We start from the raw sequence: 25,341 nt of genomic DNA, 5'->3' as shown, positions 1-25,341 counted from the left end.
GCCTCTTCTTTTCTTCTGCTTATATTCCTATTGTTTTTGACTATTTCCAATCTATTCTTCACCTGGTATTCTACTACTATTAGTTCTCTCTAGTTACTAAAGAAAAATAATAATAATAATAATTTTAAATTAAAAAAAAAAAAAAGTTCATATCTGTTCTTCTACTGTCCTTTCTGTTATTTGTTACCTCTCCTCACCTCTTGCCGACCTTTTGGCCGATGTCCACTAAAAAGACCTTCGGACTCCTGGCTATTAGGGAGAGATCCGCCCATCAGCGCCTGTTCCCGCCAAAAACTCGGGACTGCGCAAATCCTGTAAGGAAAATGGCAGATGTATCAGATGACCTTGCTGGCGCCTGTAGGCCACAGCGGTCCTCTCTGTTGCCAGATACCGGTGAGGAGACTGGGCGCAATTCATGCCACCAGCAATCCACCGAAGCAGGACGCAGGTGGCGGCACCAGAATCGGAGGCTTCCTGACAAGGAGGCCCCGTTGGTGGCCAGATACCGGTGAGGAGACTGGGCGCAATCCATGCCACCAGCAATCCACCGAAGCAGGACGCAGGTGGCGGCACCAGAATCGGAGGCTTCCTGACAAGGAGGCCCCGTTGGTGGCCAGATACCGGTGAGGAGACTGGGCGCAATCCATGCCACCAGCAATCCACCGAAGCAGGACGCAGGTGGCGGCACCAGAATCGGAGGCTTCCTGACAAGGAGGCCCCGTTGGTGGCCAGATACCGGTGAGGAGACTGGGCGCAATTCATGCCACCAGCAATCCACCGAAGCAGGACGCAGGTGGCGGCACCAGAATCGGAGGCTTCCTGACAAGGAGGCCCCGTTGGTGGCCAGATACCGGTGAGGAGACTGGGCGCAATCCATGCCACCAGCAATCCACCGAAGCAGGACGCAGGTGGCGGCACCAGAATCGGAGGCTTCCTGACAAGGAGGCCCCGTTGGTGGCCAGATACCGGTGAGGAGACTGGGCGCAATCCATGCCACCAGCAATCCACCGAAGCAGGACGCAGGTGGCGGCACCAGAATCGGAGGCTTCCTGACAAGGAGGCCCCGTTGGTGGCCAGATACCGGTGAGGAGACTGGGCGCAATCCATGCCACCAGCAATCCACCGAAGCAGGACGCAGGTGGCGGCACCAGAATCGGAGGCTTCCTGACAAGGAGGCCCCGTTGGTGGCCAGATACCGGTGAGGAGACTGGGCGCAATCCATGCCACCAGCAATCCACCGAAGCAGGACGCAGGTGGCGGCACCAGAATCGGAGGCTTCCTGACAAGGAGGCCCCGTTGGTGGCCAGATACCGGTGAGGAGACTGGGCGCAATCCATGCCACCAGCAATCCACCGAAGCAGGACGCAGGTGGCGGCACCAGAATCGGAGGCTTCCTGACAAGGAGGCCCCGTTGGTGGCCAGATACCGGTGAGGAGACTGGGCGCAATCCATGCCACCAGCAATCCACCGAAGCAGGACGCAGGTGGCGGCACCAGAATCAGAGGCCTCCTGACAAGGAGGCCCCGTTGGTGGCCAGATACCGGTGAGGAGACTGGGCGCAATCCATGCCACCAGCAATCCACCGAAGCAGGACGCAGGTGGCAGCACCAGAATCGGAGGCTTCCTGACAAGGAGGCCCCGTTGGTGGCCAGATACCGGTGAGGAGACTGGGCGCAATCCATGCCACCAGCAATCCACCGAAGCAGGACGCAGGTGGCGGCACCAGAATCGGAGGCTTCCTGACAAGGAGGCCCCGTTGGTGGCCAGATACCGGTGAGGAGACTGGGCGCAATTCATGCCACCAGCAATCCACCGTAGCAGGACACAAGTGGCGGCACCAGAATCGGAGGCTTCCCTACAAGGAGGCCCCGTTGGTGAGAGAGCTTTCGCCTGGCAGCGCGAGCAAGGTAAGCCTGTGATGTTTGGCCTCGCCCCCCCCCCAACTCCTTTCCCTAGCAGTTGGGCGTGCAGGAGGAGGACTGCCTCAGCGAGTATTGGGGCCACGCTGAAAGGAACGTCAGCAGGAGTGGCCGCCCCAGAGCCTGTCGGAATCAGACGGGGAAGACGTGCAGGATGATGAGGCAGGCGGTGCTGAGCCCGTGGATGGGGCGTCGGAGCACCCAGAAGGCCATGAACAGCTCCCCCCGGTAAGATCGGGACTTGCTCGGGGGGGAGGAGGTGAGTGCAGATGCCCCCTATGTGGCCCCTCCCTCAGGGCCTACTCCTACAGGGAATGTGGGGGTTCCCCCTGATGCTGCCACTGCAAAGGGCTGGATTCAGGAGGCCGTTCAGGTCTCACTGGCAGCGGCACTTAAAGCGCGGAAGCCTGCAAGGCATTGCAAGGCAGGCTGTGATCCATGTGTCGCCCTCAGACTCTCAGGAGGAGACGGTGCCCGCTAAGCAGCCCAGGGTGGCTATACGCCAGGACTCTGTGCCCTTGCGTAGGGGGAGGTCTTCAGATGTGTCTGGAGAGGACTCCCCAGATCTATTGTGACCCAGGGTCAGTGGGTCAGAGACATTGCTGGGCAACCCAGACAAGGGGCCCTCCTCCTCGGAAGAGGGGGAGATGATTGAGGACTCTGCTGCAAACTTACACAGTCAGAGGCTCTCTCTTATGGTGGATTTTCAGCCACTAATTAACCAGGCTATTGCTGCGCTTGATCTGTAGCCAGTTACAGAGGAACAGATCTCTCCTGTGTCCAAGGGCTCCTTGGTGCTGCCTAAGGCTAAGGTACCACAGATTAAATCAGTGATACCTGAGGGCTTTACTAAGACCATCAAGGAGGAATGGGCAGCTATTGCGACTCCCAAAGCGTATGTTGACATTGGCTAGCAAATTGTACAACTTTGAGGAGGAGACTCTGGACTTGCTGAAGGTGCCACTTACGGTTGCTCACTTCAGGGCCCTACTTAGTAGCACAGTGGTACCCAAGGATGGGGACTCCTCTTCTAAGGAGCCAGAAAACAGAAAAGCAGAATCTGCACTGCGCAGGGCCCACGAGGCTTGAGCAGTGGCCATCAGAGCTGACACCACTGTGTCCTTGGTGTCTAGAGCATCGGTCTTGTGGGTTGGCAAGTTACCCAATGACCCTCCCACTAATCAGTCTAAGATGTGGCATAAGCTACTTCGTCTGCAGAGGGCGGCTGCCTTTTCAGCAGATGCTACTCTGGACAGTGTTCAGTTCTCGGCACGTGCGGTCAGTGCAGGTGTCCTGGCAAGACGCAACATATGGCTAAAATTTTGGAAGTTGATAATACGTCTAGGGCTAAATTAGCTGCTGTTCCCTATGCTGGGGGAAAAGCTAATTGGGAATGAGGCCCTGAAAGAGGTCCTCATTGAAACTAAGGATAACCGCAGGGCTCTGCCATCAGCTCCTAGGAAGAAGGACAAGAGTTTTAATCATAGACCGATGCAAACCTTCAGGGCGTTTAGACCTCAGTTTGTCAGAGGGAGCCTTTTAGGCCTTTTCGATCGCAGTGGAACAGATCCAGAGGCCAAGGCAGGCAAGGGTTCACTCAGCAGAACCATCAGTCTCTCGGAAACCAGCAGCGGGGCCCCCAAGCAGCAGTCCTGACTCCCACTCAGGCAAAGTGGGGGTCTGCCATTTGGACTGTTTTGGAAAGAATCCATCGACAGGTGGGTTCTTTCCATTAGCCTACACGGGTACGAAGTGGAGCTGGCCAGCCCCCCAGGAAACAGATTCCTCCTTACCCCTAGATCTGGGAAACCGGAAAAGCACAAGGGGTTGTCCATGGCCATTCAGTATCTGGTGGCTATAGGGGCCATAGAGGAGGTCCCACCTCTTCAGAGAGGCAAGGGCATCTATTCTGTGATTTTAAGGTGCCAAAAAAGGACGGATCGGCCAGGGCAGTTCTCAACCTACGCCCAGCCAACCGTTTTGTGATAAAAAGGAGGTTCAGGATGGAAACCCTTTGTACCATCTCAGAGGCATTGCAGATGGGGGACTACATGACTTCAATAGATCTCCAGGAGGCCTATTTACACATCCCCATTCATCCACGCAGTCAACATATACTCCACTTCTGCTACATGGGGAGGCATTATCAGTACAGAGCCCTTCCTTTTGGTCTCTCATCAGCCACCCGAGTTTTTATGAAGGTTCTAGTCTGCTAGTGGCCACTTTATGCACTGAGGGGGTCCACCTGTATTGTTACCTCGACAACTTGCTCAAGAAGGGGCAGTTCAGTCGGCTCTGTCCAGAACAATGTCTGTGTTACGTGCGCATGGGTTTCTGATAAATGTGGGCAAGAGTCACCTGATGCCCACACAGAGCCTTCGTCATTTGGGCATGGTAATGGACACCTCAGTAGGCAAACTGTTTCTGCCACAGGATCGGATGGAGGTCTTAACGTCACTGGCTCGTGTGATTGCTTCGAGACTGTGGGCCAGCCTTCTCAATCTAGCAAGTTTGTTGGGTCTCATGGTGGCGGCTATGGTCTCGGTGCCTTGGGCGAGGTTTTCATCTACGCCAGTTACAGTGGGGTTTCCTCCTTTACCAGCACAGGATTGCCCTCAAACGTGACAAGAACATTCCTCTCTAGGTGTCTCTTCGCGAGTCGATTCGTTGGACGGCCCGGGGAACCTAGACAAGGGCAAGCTGTTCATAGAACCCGAGAGAGTGATGGTCACGACGGACACCAGTCTATCGGGCTGGGGGGCTCACTGTTGGAACAGTTCTGCCCAGGGGCTTTGGTCGGTGGAAGAGTTGCTCCATAGCATAAACTGGCTCGAGCTGTGGGCTGTCTTTCTGGCCCTAAGAGCCTTCACGCCCTTGGTGAAGGGAAGGAATATCTTAATGTGTACAGAACAACTTAATATCCATTCTGGACCATCATGTAAACAGAATTTCCAATGTTTGGGCAGATTGGCTAAGACGGCAGGAGATCCAGCCGGCAGAATGGGGCCTGCACCCTCGAGTATTTAGGTGGCTGACAGAGCAGCTGGGGTGTCCCCAGATAGACCTGTTTGCATATCCTCAGAATGCCAAGATTCAGAGGTTTTACTCACGTTTCCCGATGTTGGGGGCAGAAGAGACGGATACGCTATCGGTGCCATGACCTCCGTGTCTGCTGAATGCATTTCCTCCAGTGCCGCTGCTCTCCCGTTGCCTCAGGAAGCTGCGGGGTTTCCGGGCATCCCTGATATTGATTGCGTCTTTTTGGCCCAGAGGGCCTTGGTTTTCCGAGATCGTCGACTTGACCGTAGGTCATCCACTCAGTTTGCCAGACCATCCAGTACTGCTGTGTCAAGGTCCGATTTACCATCCTTGCATCTAGAAAGTGTTCAGCCAACAAGATTTACCAATCGACTTGGCGTAGTTTTCTGCACTGGACGGCAAAGCTCTCCCTGCAGCTGGACAAGTGCAGGTCGAGGGGATTACTAGGTTTTCTTCAGGATGGCCTTACGCTTGGTCTGAAACCCAACACGCTTAAGCACCAGGCGGCGTGCTTGATCCAGATGTTGTTTCCTCATCAGCGTTTGTTCAGGCGTGGCACCCTCTTCTACGCAAGTTCTTGAGGGGGGCAGCTTTGTTGTCTCCTCTGGTCTGCCATCGTTTTCCGTCATGGGATTTGCATATTGTGTTGTGGGGTCTGCAGTTTCCGCCATTTGAACCACTTTGATCTGTATCATTGCAGATGCTGTCCTGGAAGGTGGCCTTTTTAGTAGCTGTAACATCAGCCAGGAGGGTTTCTGAATCGCAGGCTCTGTCAGTTCAGAGTAATTTGTGTAATTTCTCTAAGGACTCTGTGAGACTTATCCCGGATCCTTCGTTTATCCCTAAGGTAAAGTCTCAGTTTAATCGTGAGGCGGTCATTTAATTACCTTCTTTTTGTCCGGATGCTCGTCACCCTGCAGAGAAGGAGTGCAACCGGATGCAGGCTTTTCATAAGTCAGATGCTCTTTTTGTGGCCTTTAAGGCTTCTAAGATCGGATGCAAGGTCTCTTCAGCCATTATTGCTCGATGGGTTCATTCATGCATTACGATGTTGTATGAAGCCCAGAAACTTTCGGTGCCTGGTCAGATTACGGAGCACTCAACTACATCGGCAGCCACTTCCACTGTGTTATCTTCACCGGTGTCCCATGAAGAGATTTGCAAGGCGGCTACTTGGTCGTCGCCTTTTACATTTTCAAGGCATTACAAGTTGGATGAACATGAAGCTGCCAGAGCAGCATTTGGTCGGAGGGTCCTGCAACAGGTCCTTCCGGGTCAGTAGCTCCAGCTTGGGTATTTCCCTCCCGTGGTTGGTGCTGTGGTATGTCCCAAGCTTGGGTGACCTCCTACACCAGCCGAGAAAGGTACATTGGTACTCACCGTGAAGGTGTCTTCTGGCTGGTGTAGAAGAGGTCACCCAAGGCCCACCCGGGTTGTGTTAGGCTGGAGCTGATGATCTGGTTGTAGGGGGACCGTTTTTCTGTCTTTCTCTGCATTATTGTTTGTATATTGTTGTATATTCTCTGTTGTGTTCTGTGGTTTTCATTCCGTAGCTTGAGCTGTTTTAAGCACTGAGGAGATCCGCCCACATGCACTGGGTTAAGGATCTTCAAGTATGACTACTTCCTGCCTTTTGGAGCATGTGGGGGGATGTAATCCCAAGCTTGGGTGACCTCTTCTACACCAGCCAGAAGACACCTTCACGGTGAGTACCAATGTACCTATCTAGCAGAACATGTTCTTTTCGGCCTCCTGCTCTCTGCCTCACAAGGGACCCATATGTTGGGCTAACATGGCTTCCTGCAACATTTGTTTTCTTCTAAATAATAATAATAATAATAATAATAATAATAATAATAATAATAATAATAATAATAATACAAAAATAATCCCAGTGGTAATTGGCGCCCTGGGTGCAGTTCCAGAAGACCTTGAAGAGTACCTCAACACCATCGGGGCCACAGAAATCACCATCAGCCAATTACAAAAAGCAGCTTTACTGGGAACAGCCTATATTTTGCGACGATATCTATAACCATTGACAATAAAATCCAGCCATCCCAGGTCCTTGGGAAGGACTCGATGTCTGGATAAAACAAACCAGTCAGTAACACCTGTCTGTCTGTGAATAATAATAATAATAAAAAAACAACTTTATTTGTTAGCCGCCCCATAACAAATTGTTCTCTGGGCGGCTAACAGAAGAAGAGCCCTGTTGAATCAGGCTCATCCTGTCCAGCCTCCCGTTTCCCACAGTGGCCCACCAGATGCCACTGGGAAGCCCGCAGGCAAGAGCTGAAAGGGGCATGCCCTCTCTCCTGCTGCTGCTGCTCCCCTGCAACTGGTGCTCAGAGGCATCCTGCCTTGGAGGCTGGAGGTGGCCTGTAGCCCTCCAGCTAGCAGCCGTTGATAGAGACCTCTCCTCCATGTTAAAAGATGAAACTCAAATACACAACACATTAAATCATAACAGACCAATTTTGGGCGGGGTGGGGGAAGCAAATACAAAATACAAAGCAATTTTAAAACTCAGTCAAATTTTAAACTTGAGTGTGTTTTTAGCTGTTGTGCTCTTTATCTTTTTTGTGTTTGAATTTGAAATGTTTTATATTTTATATTATGGTTTAATCTGTACACTGCCTAGAGATTTCTATATTAGGTGGTATAGAAATTCAACCGATCAATAAGTGTATGGGAAAGCCGTTTCTGTTGTTTCTTCTTCCTGCAGCTCGCAAATGCTGTTCTGTATTTGCAAGCGACTGACAAGCAACCAGATCCTCAGCAGCACAGAAATCCTCAAGTGGTTGCGAGAGATCTTGATCTGCAGGAACAAATTTCTCCAGAAGAATAAAGTAAGTGGCTGTGGGTAACCCCCAAACCTTCCAGACAGGCCTGGCCACTTCTGGCTGGTTCCTGTCCTCAGTAGACTGGAGAGAAGCAATCCAACTAGCTCCAGCCACAGGAGCGTTCCTGCTTGGCAAAGAATGTGAAAATGCAACATAGAGGTCTTGTCAACATAGTGACCAGGCCCCTTTTGGGTGCCAGTGGAAGAATGCCCTTTTGGGTGCCAGGGGAATTGCACAGCTTTCCCCCTCACCCACCACCACTTTCCAGTGTTTTTCGGTCTCAGCTCAAACGGCTGAGGGGCCGTTTGGATGAGTTCTAGCTGTACATGGCCCACATGGGTTGCTAGGGAGCAGATTTGTGGCATCCATGCCCACATGTCCTACTTCCTGCCCCTTGGGTCTCCACGCACTGGGTGTAACCTTTGCACAGCTAATTGGCCTGCATAATCTGGTTGCTGAACAATTCCAGGATCTGGGAAATGACAGTTCAGGAGAGCCTCGTTAATTGCGGACTCGGTATCTGCGTTTTTGCGTATCCTCTGTTGGGGAATTGGCACCTGATCTTGGTATATGCGGCCGGGGTGTGGGGTGTGTGTGGGGCTTTAAAAGGGTTAGCCTTGTGTATCTGCTGATAGGGGGTGAGATCTGGAGCCTTGAAATGGCTCCTTAAAAAAAAAACACCCGGGGGGAAACCTGCGATTTTGGGCCCATTCTTTTACTATTTGAGGGCACTACTGGACTGCTGGGGAACCATGAAGCATGCTAGGCCACTTCTTCCCACATTTAAAGGGCCACTGAATCCTTTTAGGGGCCATTCTCCCGACCCCCGGGAACCTGACCACTGCATTTGCATATTCGCGGTTTCTGTATCGGCAGTAGTAGCGCCGGAGAACAGAATCCCCGTGAATACGGAGTTTCTCCTGCAAAGTGTTGGCCTGTGTGTGGAGGTCCAATGCCGACATCCTGCTCAGTGGGTAGATGTCCAGTTGTCCTGGGGCCTGGATCCACTTACTGGATTCTGCAAGCTGTGGGGGGAGACATGCTTTACAGGTCCCAGGTCCACACCCCGGTATCTCCAGGTAGGGCTGGGAAAGTTCCCTGCTTCTTCCCTGAAGAGATGCTGCCAGTTAGTATGGACAGTACTGAGCTGGATGGACCAAGGGTCTGACTCAACATAAGGCAGCTTCAGATGTTACGAATACGGCAAATATTTATATACCGCTTTTCAACCAAAGTTCCCAAAGCGGTTTGCCTAGATATAAATTAAATAGATAAATAAAATGGCTCCCTGTCCCCAAAGGGCTTGCCATCTAAAAAGAGAGATACAAGACAGCCACCAGCAACAGCCACAGGAGGGATGCTGTGCTGGGGACGGAGAGGGCCAGTTGCTCTCCCCCTGCTCAATAAAGAGAACCACCACTTTAAAAAGGTGCCTCTTCGCTTGGTCAGCAGGGGTTGCGAGAGATCTTGTGTTCCACCGACCCATTTCGGCAGAAGAGAAGCCACTTGCTTAGAGCAAGCCTTCTTCCGTGCACTTGTACATATTTTTGTGTTAAAGTTCAGAACCCCGTGGGCCGAGAGTTCCTGCATAAAGAAATTTATTTTCTGCTTTTGTGAACATAGCCCCAATAACTCCATCTCTCCCCAGCCCTGCCTTTGATTTCCCTGCTTCTTCCCCTGCAAACGTTGGGTGATGTTTTTTTCCATATTATTTTTTTCTCCCCTCTCTCCGTAGCAATCCGATAGGAGTTCCTGTCCTTTTCTCTCCCTTTATCCGGTAGGGTGTGATGTCACGGGGGGTGGAGCCAATCAGATTTCTCTCGACCACGACGAGCTGATACGCTGCACCCCAGGAGCGCTGCTTCGGAAGGGCAAGGGGAGCTTCTGCATGGTAAGCCAATGCCGCGCGGCGGCACGGAGCGTGACTCTGCCGCTTGATGGGAGGTCGCTGCCCCGTCTGGGGAGGAGTTCTCAGAGAGAACTGAGAATTGAGATCTCGGGATGTCGTTGAGATCTGAGATGAGATTTGAGATTGAGATGTCGTTGAGATCTCTCGAACGACAGCCACTCATTGGGTGGCATAGAAGGCCCAAAGTAGTCGGCCTTCTCCTCTTAAGAACAGAAGGACAGCCCTGCTGGATCAGGTCCAAGGAAGCCTATCTAGTCCAGCATCCTGTTTGTTTGTTTGTTTGTTATTGATGTATGACATGTTTATAAAGCCTCATCCAAAGGCTCTGGGCGGTGCACAAGTAGAAAAACAAAAAACAAGCTGCTTAACACAATATAAAAAACAAATTTGAAACAGTTCAGAGCCATTTAAAGCCAATTAAAAATCTTCAAGGACAATTTGAAAACCTTGGAAGGCCAGGCCAAATGAGTCAGTTTTTAGGGCCCCTCTGTGCCCCACCAGATGCCTCTGGGGAGCCCATGGGCAAGCGTTATGGGGCAGGCCCTCCCTCCTGCTGCTGTGGCTCCCCTGCCACTGGGATTGAGAGGCGCCTTGCCTCCGAGGCTGGAGGTGGCCTGTAGCCCCCAGACTAGAAGCCCTTGATAGAGCTGTCCTCCAGGAATGTATCTCTTGCTTGCTGCTCATCTTGTGATGTCCACATATAAGGGCAATGGTGCTTAGTGTGGTGCTTAGAGGTGGCTACACAGAGGCCTGGATGCGTCCCCTGCTCATGGAGCTAAGAGGCACCTTTTCAAAGTGGTGACTCTCTTTCTTGAGCAGCGGGAGAGCAACTGGCCCTATCCAACCCCAGCACAGCATCCCTCCCGTGGCTATTGCTGGGGTCTGTCTTATATTTCTTTTTTAGATTGTGAGCCCTTTGGGGACAGGGAGCCATCTGATTTATTTATAGTGATGTAAACTGCTTTGGGAACTTGTGTTGAAAAGTGGGATAAAAATATTTGTCGTTCTCGTAGCTTATGCCTGTGGGCTTCCCAGCAGCATCTGGTGGGCCACTGTGTGAAGCAGGAGGCTGGACGAGATGGGCTTCCTTGGGCCTGATCCAGCAGGGCTGTTCTGACGTCCTTATGGATGCATTTGTGGTGTGCAGATCATGCCGAAGCACCAGGCCTCGTCTTGGCTGTCTTTGGAAGAGCGCTGGGGTCATTTCCTTTCCCCAGTCCTCTTCCCTAACCCGGCCCGTGCCCTGTCTCCCAAGGAAAGTGCCGCGGGCTGCAGCGGGACTCCGATCTGCCGCCAAGCCCAGACCAAGCTGGAGGTGGCCCTGTACATGTCCCTCTGGAGCCCCGACGCGGAGGCGGTGCTGGTGGCCATGTCCTGTTTCCGCCACCTCTGCGAGGAAGCCGAGATCAGGTGTGGCGACGAGGTCTCCGTCCACAACTTTCTGCCCAACTACAACACTTTCATGGAGTTTGCATCCGTGAGCAACGTGATGTCAACCGGTAAGAAGGGAGGGGGCGGAGCGGGGTGCCCTTCTCTGGGGGTGGTCGGAGAAGCAGACCCTTGAGTGAGGCTTGCTTGCAGGGGCAGTTCCCATGCTGGAACTGAGAGAGAGCCGGGAATAGGCTGTGGTCCGGAGCCCTGAAGAGGAGCCAGGAGTCAAGCCAGGGCGGGAAGGCAATCGGAGGCCAGAGGGTCTAGGCGGGAGCCGAGTCAAAGCCCCACCCCAAGGTCAGGCTGGGTCAGGAGTCAGAAGGGCCAAGCCGGTCAGCAGAAGTCGCAAACAGGCCAGAGAGCCCCGTGTGGAGTCCAGAGAACCAGCCAGGGAGCCTCTGCTACCCTTCCTGTCTGCAGGGGAGTCAATAAGGGGAGGCCAATCCAGTCCAGTCGAATTTGGGGTAGGGATAACAATCCAATCCAGTCCCCTTATCCGATCCGAATTGGATCGGATAAGGGGGGGTCTCGCAGGGCAGGGCCTGGATACTTCCACCAGGAGCAGGGTAGGGAAGAGTCTGGGCCCCAGAGGGCCTTGGCAGGGGGTACCCTTGGCTTGGGAAGGAAGGACCGAAGCCGCTTCCTCAGCCGATGTTAAGTTCTGAGGATTCAGTGGGCTGTTTTCTTGAAGTGACTGGTCAGGATTGTGTGTATTTCCAAAGACGGACCTTGCATGGCGTCTGCCGGTGAAGCCAGGTGTCTGGAAGGAGGAGCCCTGCTAAGCCAGGAGCGCTGCAGGGAAGAGTCCAAGAAGGCGGGGCTCTCCCAAGGCATGTGACTCAATGCCGGCAGGCCTGGTTGGCTTCCTTGGGAGAACCATTGACCACCTAACAAAATGACCTGGTGCAGTTGACCCCGCCACTGAGCTCTTCACTCCCTTCCCTTAGGAAGAGCAGCTCTTCAGAAGCGCGTGATGGCGTTGCTGAGGCAGATTGAACATCCGACGGCAGGTAACACCGAGGTACGCTCCCCCCTCCCCCAGCACAAAAGTGTTTGTTCTTGACATCCCATGGCCTTCTTCCAAGTAGCAAGCCTTCTGTCCTTCCGAAAGGCACACATACAACCCTGCCCAGGGCTGAGGAAATCCACTAGTCAACTAGTCTGTGGCGAGTGAAAAACGATGCCTGGCGAGTGGAAAAAAAGCCCTGATGAGTAATGTACCGACACAGCTTGAGGAACCAACTGATGAGTAAAATATTTGATCTGGCTGATAAACGGAGCCAACGTGGCCTCACCGTGCCTCTCTTGGTTTGTATCTTCAGGCTTGGGAAGATACGCACTTGAAGTGGGAGACGGCGACGAAACTGATCCTCAACTACCCAAAGACGAAACTGGAAGATGGCCAGGTGTGGCAGCAGCGGCCTCTCGGGCCAAGGTCCCTACGCTTGGGCCCCCCCTTGAGTAGGAAGTGACCGTCTGCCCCTTTCCCCCTTGTAGGTGACGGAGAGCCTCCACAAGACGATCGTCAAGCGGCGGATGTCCCACGTCAGCGGGGGAGGCTCCATCGACCTCTCCGACACGGACTCCCTGCAGGAGTGGATCAACATGACGGGCTTCCTGTGTGCCCTGGGGGGCGTCTGCCTGCAGCACCGCAGCAGCACCGTCTTGGCCACCTACAGCCCCCCCATGGGCCCCGTGAGCGAGCGCAAGGGCTCCGTGGTCTCCATGCTGTCGGCCGACAGCAACGCGGAGACCCCTGTGAGCAAGTTCCTGGACCGGCTGCTGTCGCTGATGGTCTGCACCCATGAGAAGGTGGGCTTGCAGATCCGCACGAACATGAAGGACCTGGTGGGCCTGGAGCTGAGCCCGGCCCTCTACCCCATGCTCTTCAACAAGCTCAAGAACATCATCAGCAAGTTCTTTGATTCGCAAGGGCAGGTAAGACCCGGGCGCGGCGGGATTGCCCTGCAAGACCCGTGCAGACAGGGGCAGCCTTTCCCTCCTCTTGGTACGGATGACATCTGAATGCCCAGTGCCTGCGTGTGTGATACGCAGGGAGGTGATACGCCGAAGTTGCCTATTTCTGCGATACGCAGGAATCGTGAACAGCGATATGCAGAAAGTGGGACTGGCACACCCTCTGCGGCTGCTCCAGAATCTATAGAGTGGACGGGTTTCTTGAGAAGCCAGTGCATCGGGAGCCATTTGCCTGGGGGAGGAGAGGTTGGTCTTGTGGTAGGGAGCATGAACTGTCCCCTCTGCTAAGGAGGGTCTGCCTTGGAGTACATGTGAGCACCATACAGGTGCTCCCAGGCAGTCTCTTGCCCAGGCAGTGAGCTAGCCAGGGGCTGTTTGTTCCCTATGCCTTCAAGCCAGGCCCGTGGAGGTTCCGCTCAGAGAGTGGGGGCTCCTGGTTCCCAGGGCTGCTCCGAAGAAGGGCAGCCAGCAGGCAGAAGGTTCCCAATCCCCGCCCTGGTGGCATCTCCAAGACAGGGCAGAGAGAGAGAGACCCCCCTGCCTGCAACCTGGGAGAAGCTGCTGCCAGTCTGGGTAGACAGTGCTGAGCTAGAGGGACCAAGGGTCTGACTCAGGAGAAGGCCGCTTCCTGTGAGCTCTGACTGGACCCAGAGGCCCTTCAGGCAGGGTTTGCGGGGGGGGGGGGGGGGCTCGTTTTGCTTCTCAGAGAGAGTCTGGCTGGGCCTTGCTAGCCCTCCAGGCAACTCCTTGCAGCCCCACTGTGCCCCTTGGCAGGTCTTGCTCAACGACACCAACACCCAGTTTGTGGAGCAGACCATCGCCATCATGAAGAACCTGCTGGACAATCACACGGAAGCCAGCTCGGAGCACCTGGGCCAAGCCAGCATTGAGACGATGATGCTGAACCTCGTCAGGCAAGTCACACCCCTCCCCACGGCCTGCCCCATCCACCTGCCGAGGCCCACCCTCTGGCCGTGGCCTGGGGCTGCCTGAGAGCTGCCACCTGATCACGGGCGGACTCCCCGCCTGCTGGCTTTGGGTTCCAGAGCAGTCCGAGGTCATTGGCGTGCTTGGCGCTTTAGAAGGCCAGCAGGTCCTTGTCCCGCCAGGCTGACGGTCTCATTCGACACAAGAGAGACCACAGAGGAAGGGGAGGGCCATGGAGGTCCCATATCATGCCGGCCTGAAAGCAACCACGTTGGCTGCCAGTAGGTTCCCCGGGCAAAATACAAAGCACTGATAATTACCTTTAAAGCCCTAAGTGACTTAGGACCACGTGACCTCAGAGAGCACCTTTTCCTGCATGAGCCCAACCAGAGATTGAGATCATTGAGAGAGGTCCGTCTCCATGTGCCGTTGGCTTGTCTGGTGGCAACTGAGGAGCAGGCTTTCTCTGTGGTGGCTCCTGAGCTCTGGAATGCACTCCTTGTAGACACCTGGGGTTTAACATCTTTGCCAGCCTTCAGAAGAGCCCTTAAGACACATTTTTTCCCCCAGCCAGGCTTTTATAGTCATCTCTGAATGCTTTAAATTGCATTTTTAACAGTTGGTTTCCTTTGGTTTTTCTTGTGTCTGTTGTTGTGAACTGCCTAGGGCCTTTGGAGTCAGGCCTTTATATAAAATCAATAAGGTGGGGTTGAGGAGGCGTTTCACTGACGTGGGCCTGGGCTTGTTAAAATCAGGATTTATACATTGATTGTCTTTATAGCCTGCCTGATATACCGTAGGTGTCCCTAGGCAGTGTGCATGGCTTAAAAACAGAGACGACATACAAACAGAATACAAACCATTGAAGCAGTTTTACTGAGTAAAAAGAACAATTAAAAACAGTCTAACTTGTTAACAAAAAGCCGGACAAGACAGGTGTGTCCTAAGGGCCCTTGTAAAGATGGAGATGGCCAGAGATGGAGAAGCTCTCATTCTGACCGGGAGTGCATTCCTGTCCCGGCCGCGGAGACGGCCTGGTGCTGAGTAGCCCCCAAAGGAGCTGGAGGCCACTCTAACAGGAGCTTCTTGGTTGATCTCCGGAGGTGGCAGGATTAGTGCCAAAGCGGGATAAGGGGCGCAGGGGGGCTGTACCCAAAGATGGGGGGCAAAGGTGGGCTTTGGGTGGATGGGGGCTTTCAGGAGGAAAGAGGTGGCGTGTCCTGGGTGGTGCTCCAAGCAGCCCTGCGTTCTCCCAGCGTTTAAGATCTGTCTGTGCGTGTGCATGTGAGAAGGAGACCTGTCCGACCGTGTCTGGCCCCCGAGTGGTTCTAAAGGTGGGCTCTGCATGGCGATGCTGCTCACCCAGAGGACGGTGCGGTTTTTCCTCCTCCACAGGTACGTGCGGGTCCTCGGGAACCTGGTCCATGCCATCCAGATCAAAACCAAGCTCTGCCAACTGGTGAAGCTGATGATGGAGAGGCGGGACGACCTCTCCTTCTGCCAAGAGATGAAGTTCAGGTGAGGCTCCCTGCCGCTGCTGGCCTGAGGGCTTTGCCCGGTGCGGATGTCCCTGTGGGATCTGCTATAGGAAAGTGGTGGTGGGCGGGGGGGAGGCATGTGGATGGATCTTCGCGTGGCTGGGCCCAGAGTCCTCTCCAACTGTCTCCGTCGGTGTGCGGGATGAGTTTTGTTCTGGGTGGCAGGATCAAGGCAGTGCGTGCGCACGAGCAGGTTTCCTCTTGCCTTTCAGGATATCAGGCCGCTGGTTTAAGATGGTGGGATTTTATTTTTTCCAATGTTCTGTTCTGAAATGCCCCAATTTTAGGAACAAGATGGTGGAATATCTGACAGACTGGGTGATGGGAACGTCCAACCAAGCGACGGATGAGGACGTCAAATGCTTGACAAGGTGAGCAGGAGGAAGGCGCCGCTTGCCCGGCGGGCGACCTTGGCCCGCCTGCTGTGCAATAGCTCCGGGGGAGGAGGGCTGGTCTTGCGGTAGCGAGCCGGAGTTGCCCCCTCTGCTCAGCAGGGTTTGCCCTGGTTTGCATTTGTATGGGTGGCTAGCATGTGTGAACACTGGAAGATCTTCCCCTTAGGGGATGGGGCCATCGCTCAGTTGCAGAACATCTGCTTGCATGCAGAAGGCCCCAGTTTCAGTCCCTGGCAGCATCTCAAGGTAGGGCTGGGAAAGACCTCTGTGTGAAACCTTGGAGAAGCTGCTGCCTTTCAGCGTGGACAATACTGAGCTAGATGAACCAAGGTTCTGGCTTGGTACAAGGCAGCCTCCTGTTGGGGATGGGGCCATAGCTCAGGGGAAGAGCATCTGCTTGCATGCCGACGATCCTGGGTTTACTCCCTGGCAGCCTGCCCAGGTAGGGCTGGGAGAGACTCCTGCCTGAAACCTTAGAGAGCTGCTGCCAGTCAGAGCAGATGATATCGAGCTAGGACCGAGGGTCTGACTCAGTAGGAGGCAGCTTCCGATGTTCCTAACTTGCTGTCGTGCAGGGCTGTTACCCCCTTGGGCCCTCCTGCGGATGTTAGGCTAAAGCACCCACCAACCCTGGCTCTTGGGCACTGTGGCTAGGGATCATAGGAGTTGTAGTCCGAAGTGCTGCCACCCTGCTGCAGGGGATAGCCAGAGGCGGCTTGGGGTGCTTTCTGGTCCAGGTTCAAGCCTCCCTGCAGCCTGGAACCCGGGCAGTCCTTTTGAATCTGTGCCCTGCACCATACCAGGGGGAATCTCCTTTCAGTCTAAGGCCATGTTCTGCCTCTCTTTGTGTCTGTTTGTGTAGAGATCTGGACCAGGCCAGTATGGAAGCGGTGGTGTCCCTCCTCGCTGGGCTCCCCCTGCAGCCGGAAGAAGGAGACGGCGTTGAGTTGATGGAAGCCAAATCCCAGCTCTTTCTGAAGTAAAGACCGTTGTGTTCCGTGGGTCTTCTCCCATCCGGTTGGCTCAGCCGTACCCGATTCTGTTCCTCTTAGGCCAGGGATTCTCAAACGTGGGTCCCCCGATGTGGTTGGACTCCAACTCCTACAATCCCCAGCCACAACAGCCTTTGACTGAAGGGAGTTGGAAGTCCCGCAACATCCGGGCATCCCACTTGGGGGAAACCCCTGGCCGGCTCTGGAGGAAGCTGTCCTATTGCAGCCCTCCAGCCGCTGTGGGCCTACAGCTCCCATCCTCCCCAGTCAGAGTGGCCCGTCGCCAGGCATGATGGGAGTTGTAGGCCAGCATCTGCAGGAGGGTTGTGTTTGTGAGGGCAACCTCTTGAGTTTCAAAGAAGACAAGCGCCTCCAAAGTCGGGGGGGGGGGGGAGTGTCGGCAGCCTGGGCTCCTCTGCTGTGGCCAAACTACAACTCCCATTCCTACAGCTGGGGGATGATGGGAGTTGTAGTCCCGGGACAGCTGGGGAGCCGAGGTCGCCTCTCCCGGCTCTGAAGAGATGCAAATGCTCCTTGTGGCATCAAGAATGTGGCGAGAGATGCAGACGCTCCTCGTTGTGTTCCAGATACTTCACCCTGTTCATGAACCTGCTCAACGACTGCAGCGAAGTCGAAGACGACGGCATGCAGGCGGGCGGCCGGAAGCGTGGGATGTCGCGCCGCCTGGCCTCGCTGCGCCACTGCACCGTCCTGGCAATGTCCAACTTGCTCAACGCCAACGTGGACAGCGGCCTGATGCACTCCATAGGTAAAGTGGGCGGGCATCGGCTTGGCTGCCGGAGGCTCAGGCGGAGGGCCTCCCCTTGGCTGAATCTCTCCATGGCGGTTGTTGTTGTTGGCAGGGCTGGGGTACCACAAAGATCTCCAGACCAGGGCGACGTTCATGGAGGTCCTCACCAAGATCCTGCAGCAGGGCACCGAGTTCGACACGCTGGCGGAGACAGTGCTGGCGGATCGGTTTGAGAGGCTGGTGGAGCTGGTCACCATGATGGGCGATCAAGGAGAGCTGCCGATTGCGATGGCCCTGGCCAATGTGGTGCCTTGTTCCCAGTGGGTAAGGCGGGCTGCGCTTGCTTGGAGCCTTTTGCGTGCAGGGGGAGTGAGCAGCCAGCGGCCACGGACAACCCTCCAGAGCGGCTTGTGCTGCGGACGGCACATTTTTGCCAGAGCCAGTATGAACAGGCTGTCGAGAAGGGGTGTGCGTGTGTGTGTGGTTGCAGACATGGTGGCTTTGCATTGATCTATGAACTTGAGCCTGGCCGCAAACCGTGGTGGGTTTGGAGCAAGCGAATCACGGTTGGTTGGGAGATTCAAGCAGGATCTGAAATGGTGCCTTGAGGCTGACTTGCAAATCACAATGAGTGCGGACCCGTTACATCTTGAGTTGACAAACCACGAGCAGAGCTGGCCTTGCGGCAGCCAGCAAGAATAGTCCCCTTTGCTAAGCAGGGTCTGCCCTGGTTTGCATTTGAATGGGAGAGAGACTCCTGCCTGCAACCTTTGAGAAGCCGCTGCCAGTCGGGGTAGTCCGTACTGAGCTAGAGGGACCTAGGGTCTGACTTGGTCGGAGAGAGGTCCCTCTGTTTCAGAAGGCCATAGGGCTGCATGGAATTTCTGAATGACTAACAGACACTTGGAAAGCTCATGCATTCCTAGAGCCCTTTGGAAGGAACCAGGACTTTCAGTGGACATTCCTGTCATTCATTTTAATACATTCCCCAGAGCACCTGCTTTGCATGCAGAAGGCCCCAAATTCCCTCCCTGGCAGCATCTCCAGACAGGCTGGGAGAGTGTCCTGTAACTTTGGAGAAGCTGCTGCCAATCTGTGAAGACAATACTGAGCTAGAGGGACCAAGGGTCTGACTCATAGGAACGTAGGGAGCTGCCATATACTGAGTCAGACCCTTGGTCTAGCTAGCTCAGTATTGTCTTCACAGACTGGCAGCGGCTTCTCCCAGGTTGCAGGCAGGAGTCTCTCTCCCAGCCCTCTCTCGTTGGAGATGCTGCCAGGGAGGGAACTGGGAACCTTCTGCTCTTCCCAGAGTGGATCCATCCCCTGAGGGGGAATCTCTTCCAGTGCTTACACTTCTGGTCTCCCATTCAGATGCAACCAGGGTGGGCCCTGCTTAGCTAAGGGGACAAGTCCTGCTTGCGACCACAAGACCATCTTTCCTCTCCTAAAAAGATCTCAAGTTCAGAGCCAGGAAAGATCTTAGGGAATATAGGAAGCTGCCATATACTGAGTCAGACCCTTGGTCCGTCTAGCTCAGGATTGTCTTCACAGACTGGCAGCGGCTTCTCCAAGGTTGCAGGCAGGAATCTCTCTCCCAGCCCTATCTCGTTGGAGATGCTGCCAGGGAGGGTACTGGGAACCTTCTGCTCTTCCCAGAGCGGCTCCATTATCCCCTGAGAAGGGGAATCTCTTGCAGTGCTCACACATCAAGTCTCCCATTCATATGCAACCAGGGTGGACCCTGCTTAGCTAAGGGGACAAGTCCTGCTTGCGACCACAAGACCATCTTTCCTCTCCTAAAAAGATCTCAAGTTCAGAGCCAGGAAAGATCTTAGGGAATATAGGAAGCTGCCATATACTGAGTCAGACCCTTGGTCCGTCTAGCTCAGGATTGTCTTCACAGACTGGCAGCGGCTTCTCCAAGGTTGCAGGCAGGAATCTCTCTCCCAGCCCTATCTCGTTGGAGATGCTGCCAGGGAGGGTACTGGGAACCTTCTGCTCTTCCCAGAGCGGCTCCATTATCCCCTGAGGGGAATCTCTTCCAGGGCTCACACATCAAGTCTCCCATTCAGATGCAACCAGGGTGGACCCTGCTTAGCTATGGGGACAAGTCATGCTTGCTACCACAAGACCAGCTCTCCTCACAAGACTCAGTAGAAAGCAGCTTCCCACGTTCCGTTGTTAACCCGTCATGGGAGCCATGGCTGTGCTTGAAGAGGCTGCTGCATTGATGGCACGAGAGGTTTGAAGAGCCGCCTTGGGGTGTATTGGAAGAGGCTTCCAGAAACATCACAGTGTGGCGATGGCAATATGGGTACCCCCACCCCCGCGCCCCATCCTCCCATCATAACCTAGCTTCTGTCTTGCTTGTAAAGCATATCGAACACCGTTGTTGTTGGTTGGCAGGATGAACTGGCTCGGGTCCTGGTCACCCTCTTCGACTCCCGCCACTTGCTCTACCAGCTGCTCTGGAACATGTTCTCGAAGGAAGTGGAGCTGGCCGACTCCATGCAGACCCTCTTCCGGGGGAACAGCCTGGCCAGCAAAATCATGACTTTTTGCTTTAAGGTGTGTCTCGTTGGGACGGAAGGGCAGTCGGGAGAGAACCTGGGCAGGGTGTGGAAACGAAACCAGAGGGACTTTAAAAGAGGGGTCTCCAGACCATCTGTGGCAGCCACAGTGTTATCAGAATCCAATCACGTGCCCCCCTGACGGTCTCCCAGTTCCAGGGCTACAGTCCAGCATCCTTCCATTGGGTGCTGCTGCCTTTCGTGGATGGGTTAATTTCCAATCAATGGAAAGGGAGCCCATGATTCAATAGGACAGCAGATCTTCAGAGCTTACAATAGCTCCAGACACACTCCGCAGTTTCCTGTATTTGGACATCCCAGGCAACTGTGGCTTGTCCCAGACCTTCTCGACTCCTCCTCCTCCTCCTCCTCTGCTCAGCAAGGAAGGGGAGTGTGCAACTCGGAGTCTGATTCACCTCAAAACAAACTACGCAGTGACCTCCCAATGTGGAGTTCTGCCCCAATTCAAAACTGTTTCTGATTGAAGACATGCATGATAAATAGGACGATCCAATGACATGGCGTTTGGGGGTGGTTTTTGTTGGTTTTTAGCAAATGACAGAAATGTGTGCTTATACCCTGGACCAAACTGTCTTGTGCAGGTATACGGGGCAACGTATCTACAGAAGCTTTTGGAGCCTTTGCTGAGGACCATCATTACATCTTTGGAGTGGCAGCACGTTAGCTTCGAGGTGGATCCAACAAGGTTTGAATTGAGGGAGTGGAGGGGGCAAATGAAGTCTACACCCCCCACCAATAAAAAATGTGCTCAGGATACAATAAGGCTTTGTCCCTTAGCTTTTTTTTTTTTTTAACTGAAGCAAAAAAAAGCCTTCGACATTTGCTTAAAATTAAACAGGGAGGGGGCAAGCCTAGGTTCAAGCGTCAGTGAGTTCCAAAGAGCCTGAGAAGGCTTGCCCACAATCAGCATTCACACAAAGGTGTCCACTATAGTTAGGGATATCTTGCAGAGTGTGTGTATGTATGTATATCTCTCCTGCCCCCTTGTGGCTGGTGATGCAGTCTAGACTCTGGGAATGAGCCAGACACCAGTCCATCCGTGTGGCTGCTGATCTATAAGCCGGAGGAAACCCAGCTGCAGTTGCTTGTGCCGGAGCAGCCGGTGCAGCTCTTGCTGGGCGAGTCCCGGGAGCCGGGCAGGGTCTGAACAGGCCTGTCTTTCAGGCTGGAGTCCAGCGAGAGCCTCGAAGACAACCAGCGCAGCCTGCTGCAGATGACGGAGAAATTCTTCCGCGCCATCATCAGTTCCTCGGCGGAGTTCCCTCCCCAGCTCCGGAGCGTGTGCCACTGTCTCTACCAGGTAGGCCTGGCTCCGGCCGTGTCGGTGCCTGCCTTGTGGGGGGACGGCCACTCGGAAGAGGAGAGGCCCTCCTGTCCAAAGCACGCTGGTGTCGGAGCCATTGCAGGGGAGAGAGATGGTGTGCGTTGGTCTGGGCACGTGTGGACTGCAGCCCCTTTCAGATGATCAGGCAGGCCTCCAGAAGGAGGGAGGGTGGGCAGCTCTTCAGGCAGATGCCATGTTTTCTTCCCCTTCTTGGCGTGGCCTGATTCTTCCCAGGAGCTGAGGATTCGGATCAGGCCCAAGGAGGCCCATCTAGTCTAGCCTCCTGTTTCGCACAGTGGCCCACCAGATGCCGCTGGGAAGCCCACAGATGCAGGAGTTGAGGGCAGGCCCTCTCTCCTTCCATTACTCCCCCTTGAAAAGGGTTTCCACGAGCAGGTCTGACTCGGGATAAGCAGCGTCCTGTGTCCGCCTGTGACCTGTCCCGTCTTCCTCGCTTGCTGCGCCTTTGCTTATCAAGGGTTGGAAATGGCAGCCATCTCCGTGGACGTGTTCACCTCTCGGTCCACGAGAATCCAGTTTCCAAAAAGGGGAATGCAGTGCCGTTTGGTTGCTGTCTGTGGCCTCTTCCTTCATGCTGCTTTGGAAGCCCAGATTGTGTGTGTGTGGATGGTTCTCCGGAGCACGGGCTGCAAATGGCCTTTCCCCAGAAGGTGGCCAACCCCGGAGTGTGGAGCTGCTGGTGGTGCTTCTGCTCAGCACGAAATGGGGCGTGGCGCTTGTGGTTGGGGGCTGTAGTAGTCAAGAGGGCTGAACGTGCCTCGAGAGACGGTCCATGTTCACGTGTGACTTTCGTAAAGCATCTAAAAGGGGAACAGGCCCAGTTTTTAAAGCCCTTGGTATTTATTTATTTTATGCATTTGTCTTTATGTATTTATCGTGTTTATCTACCACCCCACATAAAATCACTGGGTGGCTGACAATGTACACCACTTGGTACACTGATGCCATACTTGGGGAAGGCACAGAGATGCTCTGCTTGCCAAATGAGAGCTGGATTTGGCCAGGCACTGATCATTCTGATTTCCACCGTTGGGGGAGATTGCCAAGTCTGCCGTTGCCTTTTGCTAAGAGATCGTGTGGTGAAGTGAACGTGAAGTTCCAAACGCCATGGAGAGTAGTACATAATGAAGCTTACTTATTCTCAGGAAAGAAACGAGGAAACCCCTGCTCACTGGGTCAACAAGGTGCCTTTTCTAGTGGTGGTTCGCTCATATTTAACTGGGGGCAGGGGGCGGGCAGGGAGAAGTCCCTTCCAAGGGCTACTGCTGGTATCTCTCTTAGATTGGAAGCACCTTTGGGGCAGGGAACCATTTCCCCATACCTTTGACTATGTCAACTGGTTTAAAAACGCTTGGTTGAAAAGGCAGAGAGCCCAAATTCTAATAATAAATAATGATGAGCATGCACACACAGAGAGCAAAGGCTGGCCTTAGTAAGGTGCCCCCGATCACTGGCCATGGGGAGCTTCCAAAACGGCGGCGCTCTTCTGTTTAGCAGGGGAGTTTCAGGCAGCCCAGCAGAGCCTCTCCCCAGTGGCTGATGCTGGGCTCTCCTTGGTGTTCCTTGTTGGGTTGGGAGCCCTTTGGGACCGGGAACCCACTTCTCATTTGTTTTGCCATCTAAACAGTTTTGAGAACTCTTTTTTGGCTTGAAAACAGTATATAATATTCTAAATAATGGTAGTAAAATAAAAAGAGCAGAGATGATCCTGTCTTCCCCTTGTGTACCCAGCCAGCGATCAGCCCCAGATGTCCAATATCCATTCCACTGAAATGGGTGCAGCCATTTCCCCCAAGCCTGCATCTTTCATTCTGGCTTCCCCCCCACCCGCACCCCCTTGCATGCCAGCAGGCTTATGTCAGTGGGAAGTGGGTGGGGACAGGAGAGGAAAGGGCATCTCGGCTGTCCTTTGCAAGATAGGGGGCTTCAGCTCTGGCCTTTGGTACCAGATTGCACGCAAAGTCCTGGAATCAGAGACCCTCCTGGTGCTAGTTTTTTTCAGAAAGCCCCACGTAAGTGCTGTTCAGGTGACGGACACGCCGAGGACTGCAGAACGGGCAAAGCCAAGTCTTGTGCACTGACCCGTTGGGAAGACCTGATCTGAGCCTTGCAAACTGCCAGCTGAAGGGCACCTATAACGCCCCGCCCCAAATTGTGTGCGGTTAGCAAACTAAATGCGCTTTTCGCCACCAGCCAGAAATAGTAGCAATGATTGGATGCCAACATCTGCTTGCCTTTGCCTTGAGTACTTTGTGAGCAGATGGTGGTCACGGGTGTGGAATGCCATCTCCCATCAGACCTTGGTGTGTATATTTCATTTTCTGTTCTGTTTGTGACATTTTGACTGTGTAATTTTGTGTATCAGTTGGCATTGGGTGGTTGTGTTTCTTTTTTCTTTCTGTTGCTGTCTGTGGTTGGTGCTGTGACTTGTCTGTGCTCATCTTTATCCTGTAGGCCACTTGTCACTCTCTCCTGAATAAAGCTACCGTAAAAGAAAAAAAGGAAAACAAAAAATCAGTAAGTTCCCCCCCCGCAGAGAAATTTTTACTAGCCATTTCTTTCAAAGCACACACACCCCTCTCCAAATTTTCTGTTCTGCTCTTTCTGTTCTGGGAAACTTGCCTTCTCATTGTGAAATCATTCTACTAATTCTGGCACCAAAGAGCTTCCATTTCGATTAACACTGAACTGAAGTCACTTCTTTTCTTTCCTTTATTAAAAGAAAACCCTCTCTGTGCACCTCTGTCAGAAGGAAAACTCTGCCGCGCTCTGATTTTTCTCCCTGTCTCCACTTGCGGTTCTAAATAACAAGGGACAGTAATTAAAAAAGAGGCTGCCCCTATTTTGCTCTGGTACTGGCCAGGTCCACGACTGCGCCTGCCTACTGAGAGAGAAGTTGGTGTCCCTTTCCTCCTTTCTCTCGAGGGGGTTGCGGATGAGGAGCAACCAGATGCAGGGTTCGCAAGTCTGCATCAGAGCAAGTGAGGGCTGCTGATTTCAGGGCAAGCCGGTGGAAGTCTCTGTTGTGATCTTGCGCGCATGAGGACAGACCACTGTGGTCCACTGCAAGGCCTGGGGGCTAATGGTAGCCGCCTCCAGTCGTCCGTGAGGCCCCCTGACTCACTGTTCTTTGGGCCTGGTGAAGACGCTGGGTACCGTCATCCTGGCATCAAGCGGAGACTACCATCCCCACCATGCAGTGCTGTGCTTTGCCCAGAAGGCTTCTTTAAGGCAGGCCGGCTCAACTTGGCCCCCTACCCTGGCTGTATTTGGACTACAACTCCCATCATCCATCAACAACTCCCATCAAGCGGAAAGAGAGGCCCGCCCGTCCCCATGCACACACTAGACGCCACTCCTGGACAGAGGAGAGGTACGCATTCGCAAGAGGCTCATGGTACAGGTCTGGCTGCTTGCTCGGCCGGCAAACACCCCTGCTTCTTGGGCTATCCCAGTCACCTTCACTGTTCTCCAGGCAGGGGACCTTTCCCGCCATGCAGCAGAGTCCTGGGCTTTTCTCAGCGCTGGGAGGGCCCTTGGAGAGCGATGGGAGCTCTAGAAGCAAAGCCCTGGGAAGGGCTACACGACCCAGCACTCCGGGCAGGCCTGCCCAGATGGCCGAGGGGCTCAAGAGGGCTCCGTTTCCCTTCAAGCACAGCTGCCTCAACTCTGGCCCTC

At 54.0% G+C, this 25,341-nt stretch overlaps 1 protein-coding gene across 6 annotated transcripts in view; it reads left to right on the top strand.

The window, feature by feature from the left end:
* NF1 (neurofibromin 1) overlaps positions 1-25,341 on the top strand; it is a 167,228-nt gene that overhangs the window by 32,681 nt on the left and 109,206 nt on the right. For 2 of the 6 annotated variants that reach the window (XM_053274600.1, XM_053274595.1), the window contains exons 16-31: positions 7,687-7,810; positions 9,540-9,695; positions 10,969-11,212; positions 12,092-12,165; positions 12,467-12,550; positions 12,642-13,082; positions 13,875-14,035; positions 15,444-15,566; positions 15,874-15,957; positions 16,844-16,960; positions 17,561-17,742; positions 17,837-18,048; positions 20,134-20,295; positions 20,900-21,003; positions 21,483-21,618; positions 24,118-24,180. In XM_053274600.1, the coding sequence (XP_053130575.1) occupies positions 7,687-7,810; positions 9,540-9,695; positions 10,969-11,212; positions 12,092-12,165; positions 12,467-12,550; positions 12,642-13,082; positions 13,875-14,035; positions 15,444-15,566; positions 15,874-15,957; positions 16,844-16,960; positions 17,561-17,742; positions 17,837-18,048; positions 20,134-20,295; positions 20,900-21,003; positions 21,483-21,618; positions 24,118-24,180 (2,467 nt within the window). Of the gene's footprint in view, positions 1-1,659; positions 6,664-7,686; positions 7,811-9,539; positions 9,696-10,968; positions 11,213-12,091; positions 12,166-12,466; positions 12,551-12,641; positions 13,083-13,874; positions 14,036-15,443; positions 15,567-15,873; positions 15,958-16,843; positions 16,961-17,560; positions 17,743-17,836; positions 18,049-20,133; positions 20,296-20,899; positions 21,004-21,482; positions 21,619-24,117; positions 24,181-25,341 lie in introns of those variants that run through there. The other 4 variants (XM_053274601.1, XM_053274596.1, XM_053274599.1 and 1 more) reach the window with 4 other exon arrangements.

This window comes from Hemicordylus capensis, chromosome 12 (genome assembly GCF_027244095.1).
Source record: "Hemicordylus capensis ecotype Gifberg chromosome 12, rHemCap1.1.pri, whole genome shotgun sequence".
Lineage (NCBI taxonomy): Eukaryota > Metazoa > Chordata > Lepidosauria > Squamata > Cordylidae > Hemicordylus > Hemicordylus capensis.
The sequence above is the reverse complement of the archived record's forward strand: the minus strand, read 5'-3'. Positions and strand labels throughout refer to the sequence as shown.